This window comes from Apodemus sylvaticus, chromosome 1 (assembly GCF_947179515.1).
Source record: "Apodemus sylvaticus chromosome 1, mApoSyl1.1, whole genome shotgun sequence".
Taxonomy (NCBI): Eukaryota; Metazoa; Chordata; class Mammalia; order Rodentia; family Muridae; genus Apodemus; species Apodemus sylvaticus.
The window spans coordinates 4,153,263-4,171,399 of NC_067472.1; the positions used below are offsets into that span (position 1 = coordinate 4,153,263).

Consider the following 18,137-nt stretch of genomic DNA (forward strand, 5'->3'; position numbering starts at 1 on the left):
ACTATTACTGAGATTAAATAAAGGAGACTTGTTCCTCTGTCTGTTCTTTTTTTTTTTTTTTTTTTTTTTTTTTGATTTGGTTTTTTCGAGATAGGGTTTCTTTGTGTAGCCCTGGCTGTCCTGGAACTCACTCTGTAGACCAGGCTGGCCTGAACTCAGAAATCTGCCTGCCTCTGCCTCCCAGAGTGCTGGGATTAAAGGCCTGCGCCACCACCACCAACTCCTCTGTCTGTTCTATACCTGCCTGTAGTATTCTGTTCTATACCTGCCCATAGACTCATTTAACCAAATGCAACATTTGTAGCACATGGCTCCTGGCCTCTGTTCAGCAACTATTTCCCTTAAAGCAGGAGAGGGCTCTGAGATGACCTTCTACTAGCTGTGTTTGTGCAGTCTGACTCCACGTGGCTCTTGTGTTAGGAAGGGGACCAGAAATGAGATCACAAGTAACCAGAAACCTTTAGTTTTTGCCCTTGCACAAGACACAGAAATGATCCAATTTGGCTTAGCTTTCAAAATGTTGAGCTTAGAAGTAAATGCCTTCTGCAATTAAAAAAATATAAAACCTTTGGCCTTGAATGTAGGATAGCGTCTAAGTAAGGAAAGGACCTATTGGGGTTTTCCTGGTTCCTTCCCTGGAACCACACTAACATTCACCACAAGCAGAGCCTCAGGAACCAGCGTAGGCTCCTGCTCGGTGTGCACAGCAAGTGGATTCCAAAGCTTGCTATCATCAGCGCAACTCCCTGAAGAGACGTCATTTCAGCCATGTGTCACAGGCCTTTAATACTGGAGTCAGGAGTAGAGGCAGGTAGGGCTCTGTGAATTCAAGGCCATCCCGGTCCACATAATAAGTACAAGGTCAGCCAGGGCTACACAGTAAGACCCTGTGTCAACACAAATGAGTACATAAAATTAATCTTAGAGTTTGAGTGTTTAGTAGAAGAAAACTGCAGACGGCACCAGAGGCTTTGCAGCCTAGTTTCTTTGTGTCATATTAGTAAGGTGAATTTATAACACTAATAAATAATTAGCATCACCTTTATGTATGTACTAACCTGGTAAGCTAAGTGGAATGAATGCTTTTTACAACCGTTTAGCATCATGGAATAGACAGCTTTTAGTAGACTGAGGTGTTTTTATAGTACTAGGCAGGTTAAGTGGGATAAAAATGGCTTAGTCCTTGGTCCAACCTAACAGTGCTTATACGTGCTATCTATCTGTATGTCTGTCTTTCTGTCTATCCATCCACCCATCTATCTTTCATCCATCCGTCCACCCATCTATCCACTTATCCATCTATCCATCCATCTTTATCTACTATCTCTCTCATCTATCCATCCATCCACCATCTCGCATCCATCTATTCTATCTATATCATCTATCTATCTATCATCTATCTATCATCTATCTATCTATCCATCCATCTATTCTATCTATATCATCTATCTATCTATCTATCTATCTATCTATCTATCTATCTATCTATCTATTCTATCTATCATCTATCTGGAAGGTTTCCCTTAACCTCAGCCTGGCCTTGAGCTTACTTGAGCCAAGAATAACCTTGAATTTCTGACCCTCTTACTTCCACCTTCCAAGTGTGATTGCAGGCATATGTCACCACACCTAATTTCCAACCTAACAGATTTCTTAAGCTTCCATTCACCCTTTATCTATTCTTTTTTTTAAAGATTTATTTATTATCATATGTAAGTACACTGTAGCTGTCTTCAGACATACCAGAAGAGGGTGTCAGATCTCATTATGGATGGTTGCGAGGTACCATGTGGTTGCTTGGATTTGAACTTAGGACCTTCGGAAGAGTAGTCAGTGCTCATAACTGCTGAGCCACCTCTCCAGCCCCCCTTTATCTACTCTTGATATTACACAGATAAGACATTAGGACATTAAAACAAATCTAAACATTAACCAGTTGATGCCCATTCAGGATAGCCCAGCGACTACAATCCTGTTCTTACTAATGCCGGTAAACAATGGCTTTAACTGAGCAGCCATTCTTGAAGACATAGCTTTCCAAACATCGTTGGCCCTTTCCTGAATAGTTAGTTAGCTTCTGTGCTCCCTGGTTATAATTTTTGGAAGATTAAAAAGACTTCTGGCAATGTTTGAGCTGTCTAAACTATTAAAGTAATTCCTCTTCCAAGTCCTGATGTGTTAGCAGGGCCCTGTGGGGGAATAGAGGGCTATCATCATCTTCATCATCATCTTCATCATCTTCATCATCATCATCTTCATCTTCATCTTCATCATCATCATCATCATCATCATTGTTGTTGTCATCACCATCATCCCTAGCAACAGTGCCATCACTCAAGTCAAAGTGCTCATTTCAAGTCAGTTTAGAAATTAGAAATGGGAGTTATTTGCATTTCATCTATCTCTAAGGATATTAGCAACAGGAGGAGGATGAAGGGGGATAGAAACTGGCCTGGTGGCAGGCTGCAGATCCTAGGATAATGGATACCTTATGGGATTAAACCAGCGATTTTACTGAGAGACAATTTCATAAAAGATCGCTCACCCCACAGAGGTTAGAAAAACACTTTGGGGATCCATTTGGCAAAGTACTCCTAATATGATTCTTCTTCCTTAATTCCCCCAAATTCCTCTTGGATTAAAATGGTAATAGAAAGCAAACCCACTTTGGACAACTGTTCGGCAGCGTCACCCCATGGCCTGCCACTCTTTCCTTCTGCTGTGTACGTATGCAAGGAAAACAAGTCTAGAATTCATCAGCGGATAGAGGGAGCCTGTGTCAGTACCAGTTCAGAACAGCCCAAACCTTTAAGCTTCCCAGATGCCTGGGCATCTTCTGCGTTTGTTCTGCAGTGAAAAGTTCTAGAAAGCATGTTCGTATTTCATCTACCCAACACCTGTTCATATACTTACGATGAGTTAGAAGAAGGCCGGCCTAAGCTAGGGAGTCAACTCATTACTCGAAGCCTTTTCTGGGAAAGCCAAATTAAGTTACCACCCCAGGGCATTTGTAGCTCATCCTCTGGTCCCTGGTTACCTTTCAGAGCTTGGTATTTCTTAATAAATGATTAGAGGACATGGAGAAGAGGACTATATTTAAATTATGTCACCCCACTCCTGGTCTTAAGAAAAGACACTTTTCCTCAAATAGGAATGGATTGAAACCACATGACAAAGATTTAGGCTCAAAGCAACCCATATTGTGAATGTCACTGATGGCAAGAAATAACATTGAGGGGTGACTGGGCACGCCACTCGGGGCTTTTATGGCGATGAGACTGTTCTACGTGGGACTGTCATGAGGGCTACACTTCATTAGCAATTGGTCTAGACTGTAGAATGTACAGGTACCAAGAGCAGACCCCACTTTTGAACTGTGGACACAGAGATAATCCACGTAAGTCATCAATAACAGCAAGTGTAACACTTGGGCATGGTTATTGATGGGCAAGCTGGACATGGGCAGATGGGAATCCTAGTTTCTACTCAGCTCTGGTGTGAATCAAAGTCGCTCTGATGGCTTTTTGAAAAAGAGAAGAAAACACACTTGGAATAGTAGATGTAAAAGACGTGGCGTTATTTGCAGTACTGCATACTACTTATTTTGGTGTGTGGGCACTACTTGGTAAACTCCTTTCAATAAACAGAAGCATGAGGATAAGATAAAGAACTTTTAAGACAACATCATCTCTCTTTAGCCTTGTCAAACTCTGGAAGCAAACGTCAGATATAGGAAGGCCTTATTTTGCACAATAAAATTCTGTCTGTCCTAGAAGAAACTGTGACTCTTCCCCACCTGTCCTCCTGTTTCCTTTAACTCAGGTCGAGGCACTAACTGGGTTCCCTTTATAGCTTCCTGTTACTTATCTGTCTGCAATGGCTTTCTCCTTTCATCCAGAAGGAAGACAATGACAAAGAAATAAGACAGGTGAGCCATTTGTAAAATCCCCTTTAAAGCATTGAACAATCTTCACGTGGCTGCTCTTGCGTGGTGTTGTGCCTGCACCTCCAGCCTTCTGTGTGCATGGGTGTCTTATTCTGAAGAAGAACCTTCTCGTTCAGCCTTCCAGGATAAATTATCTGGGCCTCCAAGCAGAGTGAATGCATGTGAATCTGATTTTGACCGTAAATGGGGTGGTTTAATTTTGCCTTCCTGGTCGAGGAAGAAAACGCTTATCCCAGATTGTCCTCACTGCAAGTATAGATATTGATTGTGCTGAATGTGCAGTTGTGTAACAATCACTGCCAGGTAGGGCAAATTACCCCAGATTGACAGCTCCTTTGACACAGCCCACCCCCGCCCCATTCTCAGCAACCTCAGATCTACTTCCTCTCTCTCTTTGCCTTTGATAGAATTTCTTATAAATGTCTGGCTCCTTTCTCTTAGCAGAAAGTAGTCCCAGTACATCTGGGTGTATGTTTATTGCTTTGGGGTACCCGCCCATCCCTCATGCGTGCTTATTTTAGCATACCTCGGTTAGCTTTTTACCAGTGGGGTCATTTGGATTTTAATGCGTTGGGGCTGTTGTGAGTTACAGGACTATAGACTTTCTCACCCATGATTAATGTTCTATAGACATTAGTCTTCTTTCTGCTGGTTTAACACATACTAGTGAGACGTTTTCTATTGCATGGCATGGTTGCTTTTCTAAAGACCAACAAAGAGGTTTCCAAAGGAGAGGCCACCTTGCAGGGCCTTAGCAGCTACTGCGGCCCCAGTGTTCTCACACCCTCAGTAGCCCCGGCAGAGTCATCTTTTCAGAGATATAGCTATTATGATATTGGAATATGACTATGGCTTTCATTTTATTCACTAATGACTAGACAATGTTCAAAATATTTCTATATGCTTATTAGACATCCTTATGTCTCCTGGCTGAAGTATCTGAGGGGCAGGGGACTGGAGTGTTCACAGTGGCAGAGGGCTTAGTTTTGGGTTTGACTTCCACCACCACCACTACCACTAGCAGCAGTGTTGGCACAGCTCTTTGGGATTTCAGTGTTGTTAGTTCCTCTGGTGGTTACTTTTTGTCTTGCCTCAGTTTCCCCTCCTTTTTGGGGATGCTGGGGATTAACCCCAAGCCCTCACACAGGCAGGTCGGGCTCTTGCCCCTCCCCTTTGCCCATGGCTTAGTGGGCTTCCTGGCTTTGGGTTACTGTTAGGTTTACTTATAGGCTCTGGATGCAAATCACTTTTCAGATGTATGATTTGCAAATTTTTCTCCTTGTCTCTGGTAGATCTATCTTCATGGTGTCTTTTTAAGGAAGAAGGGGAATTTATATCTATTTTTCTTTTATGGAGCAGTAGACTATGCCCTCAGTATAACTTTTAAGAAATCTTTGCCTGCCAGGCAATGGTGGCACACACCATTGGTCCCAGCACTCAGGGAGGCAGAGGCAGGTGGATTTCTGAATTCAAGACCAGCATGGCCAGAGTGAGTTCCAGGATAGCCAGGGCTACACAGAGAAACCCTGTCTTGAAAAACCAAAAAAAAAAAAAAAAAGATATCTTTGCCCAAAATCAGATCATGGGGACTTTTCCCTGTGTCCTTATAGGAAACACCAGACTTGTCCTTTTTATGTCTGTCCACCATCCATGGTGGTTAGTTAATTTTCTCGTGTATTTGGCAGGACTCTCATTGGATATGGCTGTCCAGCTTTCCCAGAATTATGTTACCTTGGCAGTTGTTGGAGGTCAGCTGATCATAAATGTGTGGGTCTGGTTTTAACCTTCCTCTGCCATTCCACTGCTCAGAGGACACTGCTGTGTGATTGTGTGGTGCATCCCAGGAAAGCTGTAAAACCAAGCAGCTCCAATCATCTCCATCCTGATCTTTGCTGAAATGTTCACTGATCTCGGTATTGCCCTAGGAATTTTACCAGCCTCTCTATTTGCACACATACTCTTGCTGAAACTTTAATAGAACACATACCTGAAATCCCAGCATGGGGAGGTAGGAGTGAGATGATTTCAAAGTCACCTAGAGTTTGAGGCCAACCTGGGCTACATGAGAGCTGGTCTCAAGAAGCCAACATATAAGTAAGACTTAGAGGCTTACTATGTCCCTTTGGGATGCATGTATTTGCAGGTAATATTTGTTAAATGCTATTAAGTGACGGAGATTGCTTTAAGACTTTTAATTGTTTGGAAGGAGTCAAGAAAGTGGTAACAATGTACGAAATACAACACTTGTTTCCCTGAGATGTTGAACCTTTTTGCTTGAGAAGGGAGTTGCCTGCCCCCTCTCTGGTTTTAAGCAGGTGGCTGTAGCGAACAAGAGCTATTTTGTGTCTCCTTGCTTTTTGAAAGCAGTTACCATCCTCCTTGTGGCATAGTGGTGATATGTGGGGCACAGTCAGGAAGCTCAGCAAGACTGTAGCTGGTAAGGCCTTAGACTTGCCGGGTGTTCACCCACGCAGGTTGGATGTGCACAGGCTTGTAATGTATTCTGCTTGGTGGATAGATTCATTCACCTGTGCCAGGACACAAACATGGGCCCAAGGCACACCCTCATTTGATGGTGCATCCGGAAGAGGCCTCCTGGAACAGATGAGTGTGCATCCCGGAGATCAGGCCGGTCCAGTTACTGTGGAAACCTCTCGCAGTTCAGTGAGACAACAGTGGCTGCACCGGAGCCACCGAGTCAGCAGCCCTGCCCTCCCTGGGATGCTGAGCGGGGATCCTTTGTGCTTAGCCTCCCTCCCCACCCATTTTCCTGATAGGCGACCAAACATCAGGTTCTTGTCCTTCCCTCTGGCTTCCTCATCTGCTGTCAGGTGTGGGGCTTCGATTCCACCCAGAGTAATGTTTTCCTGGTGCATGGTGACCTATATTGACTCTTTAGTGTTTATACATTTTTTTAAAGGGGGTTGATTTCTGGGCTCCACTCCAGGGCTACTGAATATATCTTTAAAAGGTTCCCAATTGAGAGAGCTCACTGGGTCAAGTGCCTTCCATTCAACCACATGGACTTGGGTTTGGATTCCCAGAGCCCACAAAAAACTCGGTGTGGTGGTTCACACCTGCAGCCCCAGGATGGAAAAGCGTCCTGGCTGTTGCTGACACACCAATTTGGAATGTTCCTGGTCACCACCAAGCTGCTGATCTGCACGTCCTTATTCTGAAGTCCCCATCCACCAGACCTGTTTGCCAGAGTTTTGGGGAGTGGAAAGCAACTTTCTGATTCCCTTGGAGCCTTTAAGCTCCAGCTCCAAATCAACTTGGATTTTAAAATCCTACCACCTTCAACCCTGCTCGTAGCTTCTATGGAAGTTTGAGGCGATCATTCCGGGTCAGGCCCTGAATGGTGTTCCTCACGAGCATGAACATGTTCCAGCATCAGGGAAATTACTGTGGACGGCATTCCTCTGCCTCACAACTAGAGATCCCCGTGGGAGAGAGCTCTTGGTGCTTTTAGAAGGCAGTTTGGTGAGCCTGTGGTCAAAGCCCAATTCTCCCTTCTGGCTCTAAATGAACTGTTCATTTCAGTATCAGCTCCTCCTTGCTGGATAGGTCCCTTACACAGCCCCTACCTCTTTGGAGTACTGTGAGAGAAGCTACTGAAAATACCTTGTATGGTACCCCCCCTGACCCCTCCCCCTCCCACCCCCCCACTCCCCACCCCCCATCCACCCCCACCCCGCCCAGAGCAAGGCATTATGGGAGGCCAGCCCCAAACACCTGTGATTATACTCAAGATCTGGGGCTTAACACTGATTCCCTGGTGTCACTGTTTCTTTAAGAAGGGAGATGTTTGTGAGCTATTCTTGGCTACATCTATTAAAGATGCTCAGATCACAGCAGGCCACATTTGAGCCCTTTGATCAATTGTTTTAAAACCCTGATTCCCACACCATCTGCTCTGCCTTCTGGAAGTAGGTGGGACATACATGATAAACTGACAAAGGTCAACCTGAAGGGCTTGGGTCTGATGTCCTGTGCATTCCAAGGAGAGGACAAAGAGAAGTTAAGAGGGTCAGTTGGCAGCCTGGAATCTAAATTATGGTCCCGGAAGGGCTCCTTGATTGTGGTTCTCTCTCCCTGTTGCTAGTCAGGGTCCCAGAATCCCTCCTGGGTATCAGACAGTATGGCGTGTCTGACAAAGCTCTATTCTGACCAGTAGGAATGCCCCTCCCCTCCTCTCCTCAGGTGGCTTTCACTAGCCCTGTCCGGGAGTGTATAGTAATGTGGGATCTCACACACAAGCAGGGTCTGACATCTGAGTGGGAGATGACATTATGCTGTCCCCACTCCAGACTCTTTCAGAAAGTGTCCCTGGACTTGGGAGGGTTGTAACAGAATTGAGGCTCTGAGGTACCAAGCTCACTCCCGAGCCCTGGAGCTACGCCATGTTCATAAGGAACTGAAAACTTCTTTCTTCTTTCTTCTTGCATTACATCTTTCATCACATCTTACCATCTTCCTCCGAATTCCTAGCCTATGTAGTAAAGATTGGCCAGATGATGCAATAACCAACAACGTATTTTTGATAGCACTATGAAGGGTGACTGGTTTGTCTGTTTGTTGTTTTATTTGGTTTTGTATGATTAACATTTTGGATGTGTAAGAAATTCAGCTCAGTAATCAAGCTGTTCATTTCTTGTAGCATCCAATGCTAGCTACCATGTATGTAGTCTTCTAATATGAGTTTCTAAAATTCTTTATTTTAGGCAGGGTCTCTCTGTGAAGCCTTGGTCTGCCTGAACTTGCTATGTAGCTCAGGCTAGTTTGTGACTCACAGAGATCCGCCTGCCTCTGCCTCCCAAGTGTGTTTTAATGTGTGTGTGTTCAGCAGTTAAAAGGCTGGTATTAGGATGTTAGGGTTTCTTTGTCTCGTTAGTATTTTTGAGACACAGCCTGGCTGAGAGCTCACTAGTACCCCAGGGTGTCTCTGTGGCAATCATCTTTCCTTCACTGCCAGAGTTCTTGGGTCACCGGTGTGAGCCTCAGTGCCTGGAGAACTTTCAAGCTGTTGTTTTGTTTTCTTTTGTTTCTTCAATGGAGAATGAAATTTCCAGAAGCATGGCATGTGATCGTATCTCAGGCTTAGGCATAGCTAGAATCTCAAGCCATGAGCCTGGAGCTGGTATCTGGCATGCCACCACTCAAGCTGTCACCTGCCACCATAGAGCCCCTCCCTGCTGCACTTTACACAAGCTAGCGCCTCTAAAAGAAGTCATGCCTGCTCTCTGTCTGCTATATATTGCTTATCAGCTGAAGACCTTTCCATTTTAACAGTCTCCAGCTTAAATGGTGTTGGTTCAGAGACAGCTGAGTTTCAGTTCATTTGCATATGATTTGCATATGATCCAACCTGTTGTTCAGCTCTAAACTCAGGGCTTTTCTGTGAACTGCCCTGGGCATCTTTATAAAGAGAAAGGAGCCAGTCAGTGGTGGTACACGCCTTTAATCCCAGCACTTGGGAAGCAGAGGCAGTAGGTTTCTGAGTTTGAGGCCAGCCTGGTCTACAGAGTGAGTTCCTGGACAGCCAGGCTACACAGAAAAAACCTGTCTCAAAAGAAAAGAAAGAAAAAGAAGAAAAAAATAGTAGACCACATGTCCTTCAGTTCTGAGACTGGTGGCAGATGCCATTGAAAAGTACCATGGCACAGTTTCCATTTAAAATATCTCTAATAGCCTTTTGTGGCTGAGCATCTTCTGTGGCCTTCCACTGGGACCTTGCTCTGTGGCTGCTGATTGGTTAGCTTCTACCGGGGGATGTGAGACAGGAATCAGACCAAGCCTCTGGGTTCCTGTTGAGGTTTCACACGGGTCAGAAGCAGGAAGAAGCTGCTGCTTTCTCAGGCGTGCCACTCCCCACTGAACTTCGGGTTAGTTCAAAAGAAATGCTTTCTCCGAGCATATTTGATTATTCTGAGGTAGGTAGTGCCTCCACTAAGCTGTGGATGAAGGAACCTGTTCTGGTTAGGCTTGCTTTTAGACAATGACATTGATATAGCCCGACACCTGTCTAGAGAATTGTGCTTGTGTCCAGTGGCACTTTGCCTGACCCATGCTATGATGACATCTGTCATATTTAGGTATGTAAAATGCTAGAGTATTCCGTAGACCCTCCTCAGAAAATACCTTCTTTGAGAACTCTTACAGTAAGACCCTGTCAAGATGTGGATGTAAGTGACTTAAAAGAGAATTTGAGTTTTACCACAAAGGCAGTAAATGATGTCTTTTAAAAGGATTTTCGGTCCTTGGTGCAAGCTAGATACAACTGATTATTTTCTGAGAACTTAGCCAAGGTTAAATTGTGTGTGTGTGTGTGTGTGTGTAGGTGCAAGTGCAAGTTCATATGTGTGTGTCCCCATATACATATTTGTATGTTCATGGACATGTGCGTCCATACACATGTGTATGCACCCATGCACATATTTGTGTGCCCATGCACATGTGTGTGCACCCGTGCACATGTATGTGTGCCCATGCACATGTGCGCCCATGCACACGTGTGCATATACCTGGAGTCTTGAGGTCATGCTCAGGTCCATACACCTGGCTTTTTGAGGTTGCTTTTGTAGCTTGGCCTTGAACTTGCCAAGCAGGCTAGGCAGGCTGCGAGTGAGCCCCAGGGATGCACATGTCTCCACTTCCCTGGTGCCTTCCTGGCTTCCTTACCTGGCCATTGAATGACAGGTGCTTTGCTACCTGGGCATTCTTCCCAGCCCCAGTGCCACTTACTTATAGTGGGTTAGTATTACCCAGCCTCATCCTCAATATAAACTCCTATGTTAGTCATAAGGGGAGCTTCGGGAAGACTCAGTGGATGTCTCTCCTGTTTGAGTTGCATCACTGGCAACCCTTCAGGAAAGCCTAGATCAAGAGGGATTAGGTGCCAGAACCTGAAGTGACAAGGCCACCATCATTCTGGGCATGAGCTGCCCTGAGAGCCCCTGGGGTGAGACAGAATGGGGTGTTTGGCCAACTTGACAATACTTTTTCTTCCTCAGAATCTTCTCTTTCCTTCCAAGCCTCATGTCCAAAAAAATGTGTGTCAGAGCCATTTAATAGACTGAGCTTAATGTCTTCTGTTTTTGTCTCTTGTAGGCAGGTGACAAGCATTATCATCCCAGCTGCGCACGATGCAGCAGATGCAACCAGATGTTCACAGAAGGGGAAGAAATGTATCTTCAAGGTAAGACAGACTCAAGAGCAGAGTGGGTCCGCCCTACCTGAAAATGATGATCTCACCATGTTTTCTGGGTTGCATATTATAGAGGGAGGGATTTTATTAGCTGAGCAGTTACTAAATCCATCAGGAGTGTGCCGGAGCTACCTCATCAATTAACATTAATCAGACAAGCAATTGGCACACTGCAGTAAGCCCCAGGGCCTGTTACGGAATGAGCTCACGGTGCTGCTTGCAAAGACTGGCTTCTGATCCTGTGGGTGTGAGAGATCAGTGATTGTCTGCAGTTGCTCCTCCAACTCTTCCCAGCTGTATACTAGGGGAAACGAAAGACCAAAGGAGAGATAAAGTATGTTAGAAGTTTCCAGAAGTGTTGCTTTTGTGAGGGATACTACACCTTTTCTTCTCTCATGGGCCCTCAAGGAAGGCCTATCAAAGACCAAGCCTGCTGGCCACTGGGCTTGGGAGAATGATGTTACTCACAGACATCACTGTGCCCACGAAGAGGATGTGGTGAGACGGAGAACGAAAGGGGACCCACCCACATCCCTTCCAGAGGGAGGGGTTTGTGGTGGCAGCTTTTTTTTTTAATTAAAAATAATACTCTTGAGAAATGTCTCCCAGGTAAACCTGCATTTGGCTCTGATCCCTTCTAGAATCCCAACATGTCTTGGAGAAGCCATAAGCAGAGATTCTCTTCCAGTCAGACAGTGCACCGTGATTGTGAGCATCCTGCTATTTATAGCTGAAGAGTCACTAATTAGAGGAGGATTTATCAGTACAATTAGCTCAAGCTGAAAGAGTCACTGCTCCTCGGCTTGGTAATTACGGGGTCTTGGTCGCTTCCGCCAGTCATCTCTTCATTCTGGTTTCACACAACGCCATGTGTGACTTTAATGAGTAGTTTGCTTTGCTTTCTTCAGTTTTGTTTTTGTGCAACAGAGATGTGTCTCTAGACTTGAATGTCAAATATTAAAATACAGGTTTGACTACTCTCGCTTTTAAAAATTCACAGGGGTCTAGAAACTGCCAGTCCAGTGCCTTTTCAGGTCTAGCCTGAAAAACTGCAGTAAACACACCACTGAGTATTGAGGGGTCCCAGGATGGCAAGTGACAGGTGCCACATCTGTGGTCTCCGGAGGCTTCACAGGACACATTTTCCCACGGACTGGAGGCACATCTGCATTGGTGATGGGCAGGTGCCACTTTGCATTTTTTTTTTCCACAAAACTGGGTTCTGTGTGTATCTCCAGGCTTGGTTTTAAGTATTAGTGCACCAATTACATGCTCCCACGCACCTGGCAGCCTGTGTCTGCTAGGGATGGAGAAACACTGGCTGCAGTGTGCTCTGCGTGTTCTCTCTGGGTCCAGATGCCAAACTGAAAAGGATTCCAGCTGAGCACAGACCTGCCAGACCCCCCAGGGCAGAATGAGCTGCATTCAGACCCCCAGGGCAGCCCTGAGCTTCCTCTGGAGTAGAGCTGCGCCACCGCTACCTGCCCTCTTAGCGGAACTGCGCCACCGCTACCTGCCCTCTTGGCACATCTTTGAGAATAAGTTTTAATTCCCTCAGTGTCTGATGCTCTCTCAGGTCACATTCCCAATGTGTTTGGCCTTTGGAGAACAATGTTGACCTTGTGTGAGGACTATGTTCTGTCTGGTACCTCCTGCTTAGTAGAACCTTCCAGAGAATGCTTCTCCTGACCTGCACATGACCCGTTCGTTCTTTGTATCCACATTTAGAGATTTAGTTAGTGTTTTATAGTCAGAGTTTGAGCTGATGTTAATATTGACGGGACCTGCATGTCCATCTGGGTTTTGCTTGACCCTTACTCCTCCTCCTTTTTCCGTTCTCCTTCTCCTCCTTCTTCTCCTTCTCCTCCTTCTCCTCCTTCTTCTCCTTCTCCTCCTTCTCCTCTTTCTCCCCCTTTTCTTCATCAGTGATGCAAAGTAGAAATGATTATTCAATAGAGATTGAAATATTATTCTGACATAGAATATATTTCCTTGTCTTTGATAGTATCTTAGCTCAGCAGTAAATATTATTCATGAGTTAGTTTGGTGACTTCTGGAATACACAGGTTGCTGCTTGGGAGACAAAGTTGAAAAGATTATGTCTGAAGAAATTCATATGTGGACACAGGATTTACCTATCTTTTCCTATAGTCATATATGTATATGATATCTATTATGTTTGCATCCAGTCATACACAATCATAGGGCAGGTACTAAAGTTTGAAGATACAGACTTAAGCTTTCTTTTTATGGAATGGAATTTATTTAAGGCACGGGGGAGGGAGTTAAGGATGGAGTAGAGATAGAAAAAGGCAGAGAGGGAGAGAGAGGGAGGGAAGGGAAATGGGAGGGGGAGGGGGAGGAGAAGAGAGCCAGGAATATGTAGAGAGGGAGGAGGGGTATGGGGAGAGCAGGGACAGAGGGAGTAAGAGAGTAGGAGAGTAAGGGTGACTTTAAACTTTTAAAGGTTCTTCACAGCCTGAGAAAGGGAAATCTCAGAAGCAGGAACAGGAAATGGGACCTAAATAATTACTTGACTAGTTTAAACCAAAGGATTTTGTTTGTGCTAGTCAATTAAAAAGTTGAAAGATTTATAAACTAAGCTTAACAATGTTGCCAGTTGATTTGATTTCTCATCTAATTGTGGGCAGCTATAGAAATAGAAGGACAGATGAAAACTTCCGTAGGTTTTACACCTGGACCTGGGCCGTTGAGTTTGACTTTATTTCTCTTGATTAAGTGGCTTGGGTGCTTTGATAAGAAAACATGGTTTTAATTCTAAGATCAAATGGAACAACCTAGTAGTTGTTACAATCTAGTAGTAACAACTCAGGTATTACTTTTAAAGAACAATGTTTTAAAAAGAAAAAGCAATATGATCATGTTAAAAGTGAAACATCTCTTGTGTGAGGCTGCTCTCAGGCCCAGTTCTGTGGCCCTGTGGCCTCTGTGTACAGCAAGCTCAGAACTGGCCCAGAGGGTAGAGTTGACTTCATTGTCATAGGTCACATGTGGGACCCTGTGCTGGGGACAGAGGGGTCTGAGCCACTGTGGAAAGTCTGCTTAACAGGACTGTGCCTTCTTTCCATCCCCTCTATTCCCAGCGGTTCATTGTGTCTTTCCAGGTTCTACCGTGTGGCATCCCGACTGTAAGCAGTCCACCAAGACAGAGGAGAAGCTGCGGGTAAGAAGCTGTCAGAGTGGGATGCTTTGGAGGTCGCTGCTGTGTGGTCACTAGTTCCTGGGCTTTGGGAAAGTGCTTTTCATGGGTTTTTTATTTTCCTTGTAGAAAACCTGAGGCCCAAGGCCAAATGACCAGCTAAGCGGGTTGGTTCCCTCCCACTGTAAATATGTTGTGATTGTTGTTCTCCAGCTTGTGTTGGACACTGTTGGCCTGATCTTGGCAATCAGTGTCTTAGGAAAGTATCCAAAAGTCATACAGCTAGGGGAAAATGATTCATCAAGTAGCCATGGTAACCCTCTTGGCTGAACCGTCATGAGCCATTTTGCCCCAGACTCTGTATTGATCACTCAGCTCTGGTGTGTTTTGCTCGTTTCTAAAACCCAAGTCCGAAAGAACAGCCTCTAGCTCCAAAAGGTACTGTCACTCAGGCAGAAAGCCTTAGGGCAAGGATAATGCTGACATCGGCCATAGGACTGGTCGGCCCTCAGAGCTGTGCTAGAGTGCAGAGTTCCACTCCCGGAGATGTAAAGCCCAGACTCTAACCTAGAGCCTGGCCTTGATCCAGATGTTCACGCAGGGCTGACTTTTCCTCACAGCGATAAGGAAGCTCGATCCCAGGCCCTCTGCTTAGTGTCCATTCCAGGGGAAGGAAAGTAGAGTCTGACTTTAATCTTCTTGCTGTCCCAAGGGAAGGTCTGTTTTTGAGCCAGACTCAAGACTCATGAGCCCCCTGGCTTACACTTAGGAGGCATCCAACAAAAGAACGGTTAGTGGATGTTTTAAGTCCCTTCGCTGCCCCCTCTGGAATGGTCAGCAGTAAATATTATTCATGAGTTAGTTTGGTAAACTTATTATTCATAAGTTTAGTTTTCTTATCTCCTTTTGATTCTCATTACTGGCATATATACATGCATGGGAGACTTTACTTTTTATTTTGTTGTTGGGGCAAACTTTAAGTAGAGGAAAGAGAAAACGCCAGAATAATTGAAGGCAAGGTGGCTTGCACAGGGACGTGTCTGCTGATATCGGAACTGTTTTTCCTGCTTCTGAATACAGTCTTAATTCTCTCTCTCTCTCTCTCTCTCCTCTCTCTCTCTCTCTCACACACACACACACACACACACACACACACACAGAGAGAGAGAGAGAGAGAAAGAGAGAGAGAGAGAGAGAGAGAGAGAGAGAATGAATATAACTAACGGCCCCCAAAGTCCATTCTTGCACCACAGACTGAGCTTGGAATTTGGAGGAAGCATGGGTATTCAGGCAATAAGCTACCTTCCCAGAGCACCGAAGCGGTGCCTGTGAAGACTTTGTTCTAGGGATGGAAAACTGCTGCCTCACTGGGATTCCTGCCCAAAACCACCCAAGGAGCCAGCCATCTTACCTCTTCAGGGGGCTTTTGTTTTCTAAAGAATCCCCCTACTTTTTTTTATTTACTTCCTCCCTCATGAAGTCTTTGTGCAGAATGGAGTGGAATGTTAATGAGGTCAGACTGAATGGATCTGCAAATTTTCTCTGTAAGGAGAGCTGCAGTCTGCGGTTCCTCTCCCTAAAATGATAACAAAACTAAACTCTTGAACACATCTTCACGGGACTCTCCAGAGAAGCTTATGGAAAAAAAAAAAAACGAGTAAAATATTTCACTGGTTGTTCTGGTCAAGAGGAATGTTCTTCCTTTGTTTTGTCCCTTCTGTAAGCTTTCCAGAAAATTCCAAAGCTTTTCTCCATAATGCCCTCCCTGGGTGGCAGGTTGGTTCTAGGTCACCATCATCCATAGGAAGGGGCGGGCCTCACCTGAGGGAAGTGGTTCCCTCCCAGAGTTGGGGTACAGGCTGATGCTGGCGAGGCTTAGAGGGGAGTCCGGTTTCAACAGAGGAAACAGAGGAATTAATCTCGAGCTTGAAGGGTGTGTCTACGCACACATGTTGAGCCAAGATTTCCTGGCCTTTTACCACATGTCAAGTTAGAGCAGTTTCCATAGCAAAATGAAAATGTTTGAAGACTCTTTGCAACGCCAGAGTGAGCCATGTTCTTGATATTTAAGTCACAGGGCGTTTGTAACAACAGCCTTAGGGTCCCTCCTGCGGCATCTTGTCCTTGTACCGTAGGCATGACAGTGTCAAATTATTGCAAAGGACTCAGTGAGGGTCAGAATATGGGTATATATTGACCAATATACTGCGATTTGAAGCCCAGTTGTTATGCATTTAATAGGGCCCCAAAGCGACCCCGAGGTGGCACACGTAACTGCCAGTCACTATTTACTGTCCGTTTTCCTTCAGTCCTTTTCTGTATTCGTCACAGTGTTTCTGAATGAGGCCATTTTAAAATTCATTCTTCCTTTCTCTCGTGTTTCATGGCAGCCACCAAACATTCTGCGCTCTTCATCCGATTTCTTTTATCCCAAAAGTCTGATTCGTCGCACAGGACGGGCCCCAGCTCTACAGGTTGGCGCTGTGTGGCTTAGCGCAGCTGTCCTAGGCCCAGGCTTCCGTTGCATCCCTGCCCCATCTCCCTCCCCACGCCCATCTCCCTCCCCACGCCCTCCCCAGGCTGCTTTTATCTTCTAACTTTCTCAGCTCCTGTAGAAGGTAGCGGCTTTCCTCACCCCATGAGCGCTCCTCGCAACCCCCACGTGATTGGTTTTCTTCTCTCATAGATGCTTGCCTTCCGAGCAATGGCTGAACTGACGTTTTGATTAAAGCTAGCACACAGGAAGCCGCCGTTTGGTCTTGCACCCCCACATTTGTTCACTAAACAAATATTTCCCACACACTCAGTATAGTGCTGGGCCAGAAGCTATATATCCAGCATTGTAGGGTTAGAAAAGACACACGGGGGCTGGCGAGATGGCTCGGCGGTTAAGATCTCTTCCAGAGGTCCTGAGTTCAATTCCCAGCAACCACGTGGTGGCCCACAAACATCTTTCTAAAAAGTAAAGAGAAAAAAAGAAAAGACACATGGAAGGTAAAAATAGTCTCTAAATTCGACACAGGGCACGGGTCATATAGACCATGGTCTGGGGATGTCAGAGAAGGGCGGGGTTCTCCAGGGGCGGTTCTAATGTGAGGACCGGATAGGAAGAGAGGGGCAAGCCGGCCACGCCCTGCAGAATTCTTCGGAGAATTGGCCTCATAAGATCTGACCCGCCTCCCCTCCGACACACCTAGGTACCGACACCAGGCTCCCCCTTGGTGAGACAGGAACTAGTATTGAAACCCGCGTTGTTGTGAGCCTGTGAGCCATCTTCTTCCCACTGTGCTCAAGGGGACAGTGACGGAGAAACCAGGGCTACCAGAGTTCTAACTACTGCCTGCAACCGCAGCAGGGGGAGACTCTGAGGATCTGTGAAACCACAGGCAACTTTTCGGAAGCACCTCCCGTGGGCCCAGATGAAACTTTCCAAATCTCTGCCCCATCCTGAGCCTTCCAGACCCTCACAAAGGATGACAATCTCGGGGGCTTCCATTTTTGCTAAACCATCACGTTAGAGAAGCGTGGAAGGAACCCTTTCAGGAACAGCCCCCAAGGTTGATGTGAGGCTGACAGCAGGCCACAGGCTTGTAGAGCCTGTGAAGAGGAAGGCATTGCAACTTGGGCTCTCCAACACCAGGTCCCGCCCCATGGTGCCCGCCTGGTCGCCAGCTTGGTCAGCATAGGATCTTTATTCTGTTCTTAAAGTTCGGCCCTGGTGCAAAGCTCCAAGAGACAATAGAAGGGAAGTTTCCTGAAACCACAGGAATAGCTGACGGTTGTCCCTGCTGCCAGTGGGCCTGCTTATGTAAGCACACTGTAGC

General features: G+C 45.8%; 1 protein-coding gene across 5 annotated transcripts in view; it reads left to right on the plus strand.

Moving 5' to 3' along the window:
* Positions 1 to 18,137, plus strand: part of Ablim1 (actin binding LIM protein 1) — a 283,728-nt gene that overhangs the window by 222,436 nt on the left and 43,155 nt on the right. For all 5 annotated transcript variants that reach the window (XM_052182746.1, XM_052182763.1, XM_052182756.1 and 2 more), the window contains 2 exons: positions 11,057 to 11,144; positions 14,279 to 14,337. In XM_052182746.1, the coding sequence (XP_052038706.1) occupies positions 11,057 to 11,144; positions 14,279 to 14,337 (147 nt within the window). The remainder of the gene's footprint in view (positions 1 to 11,056; positions 11,145 to 14,278; positions 14,338 to 18,137) is intronic.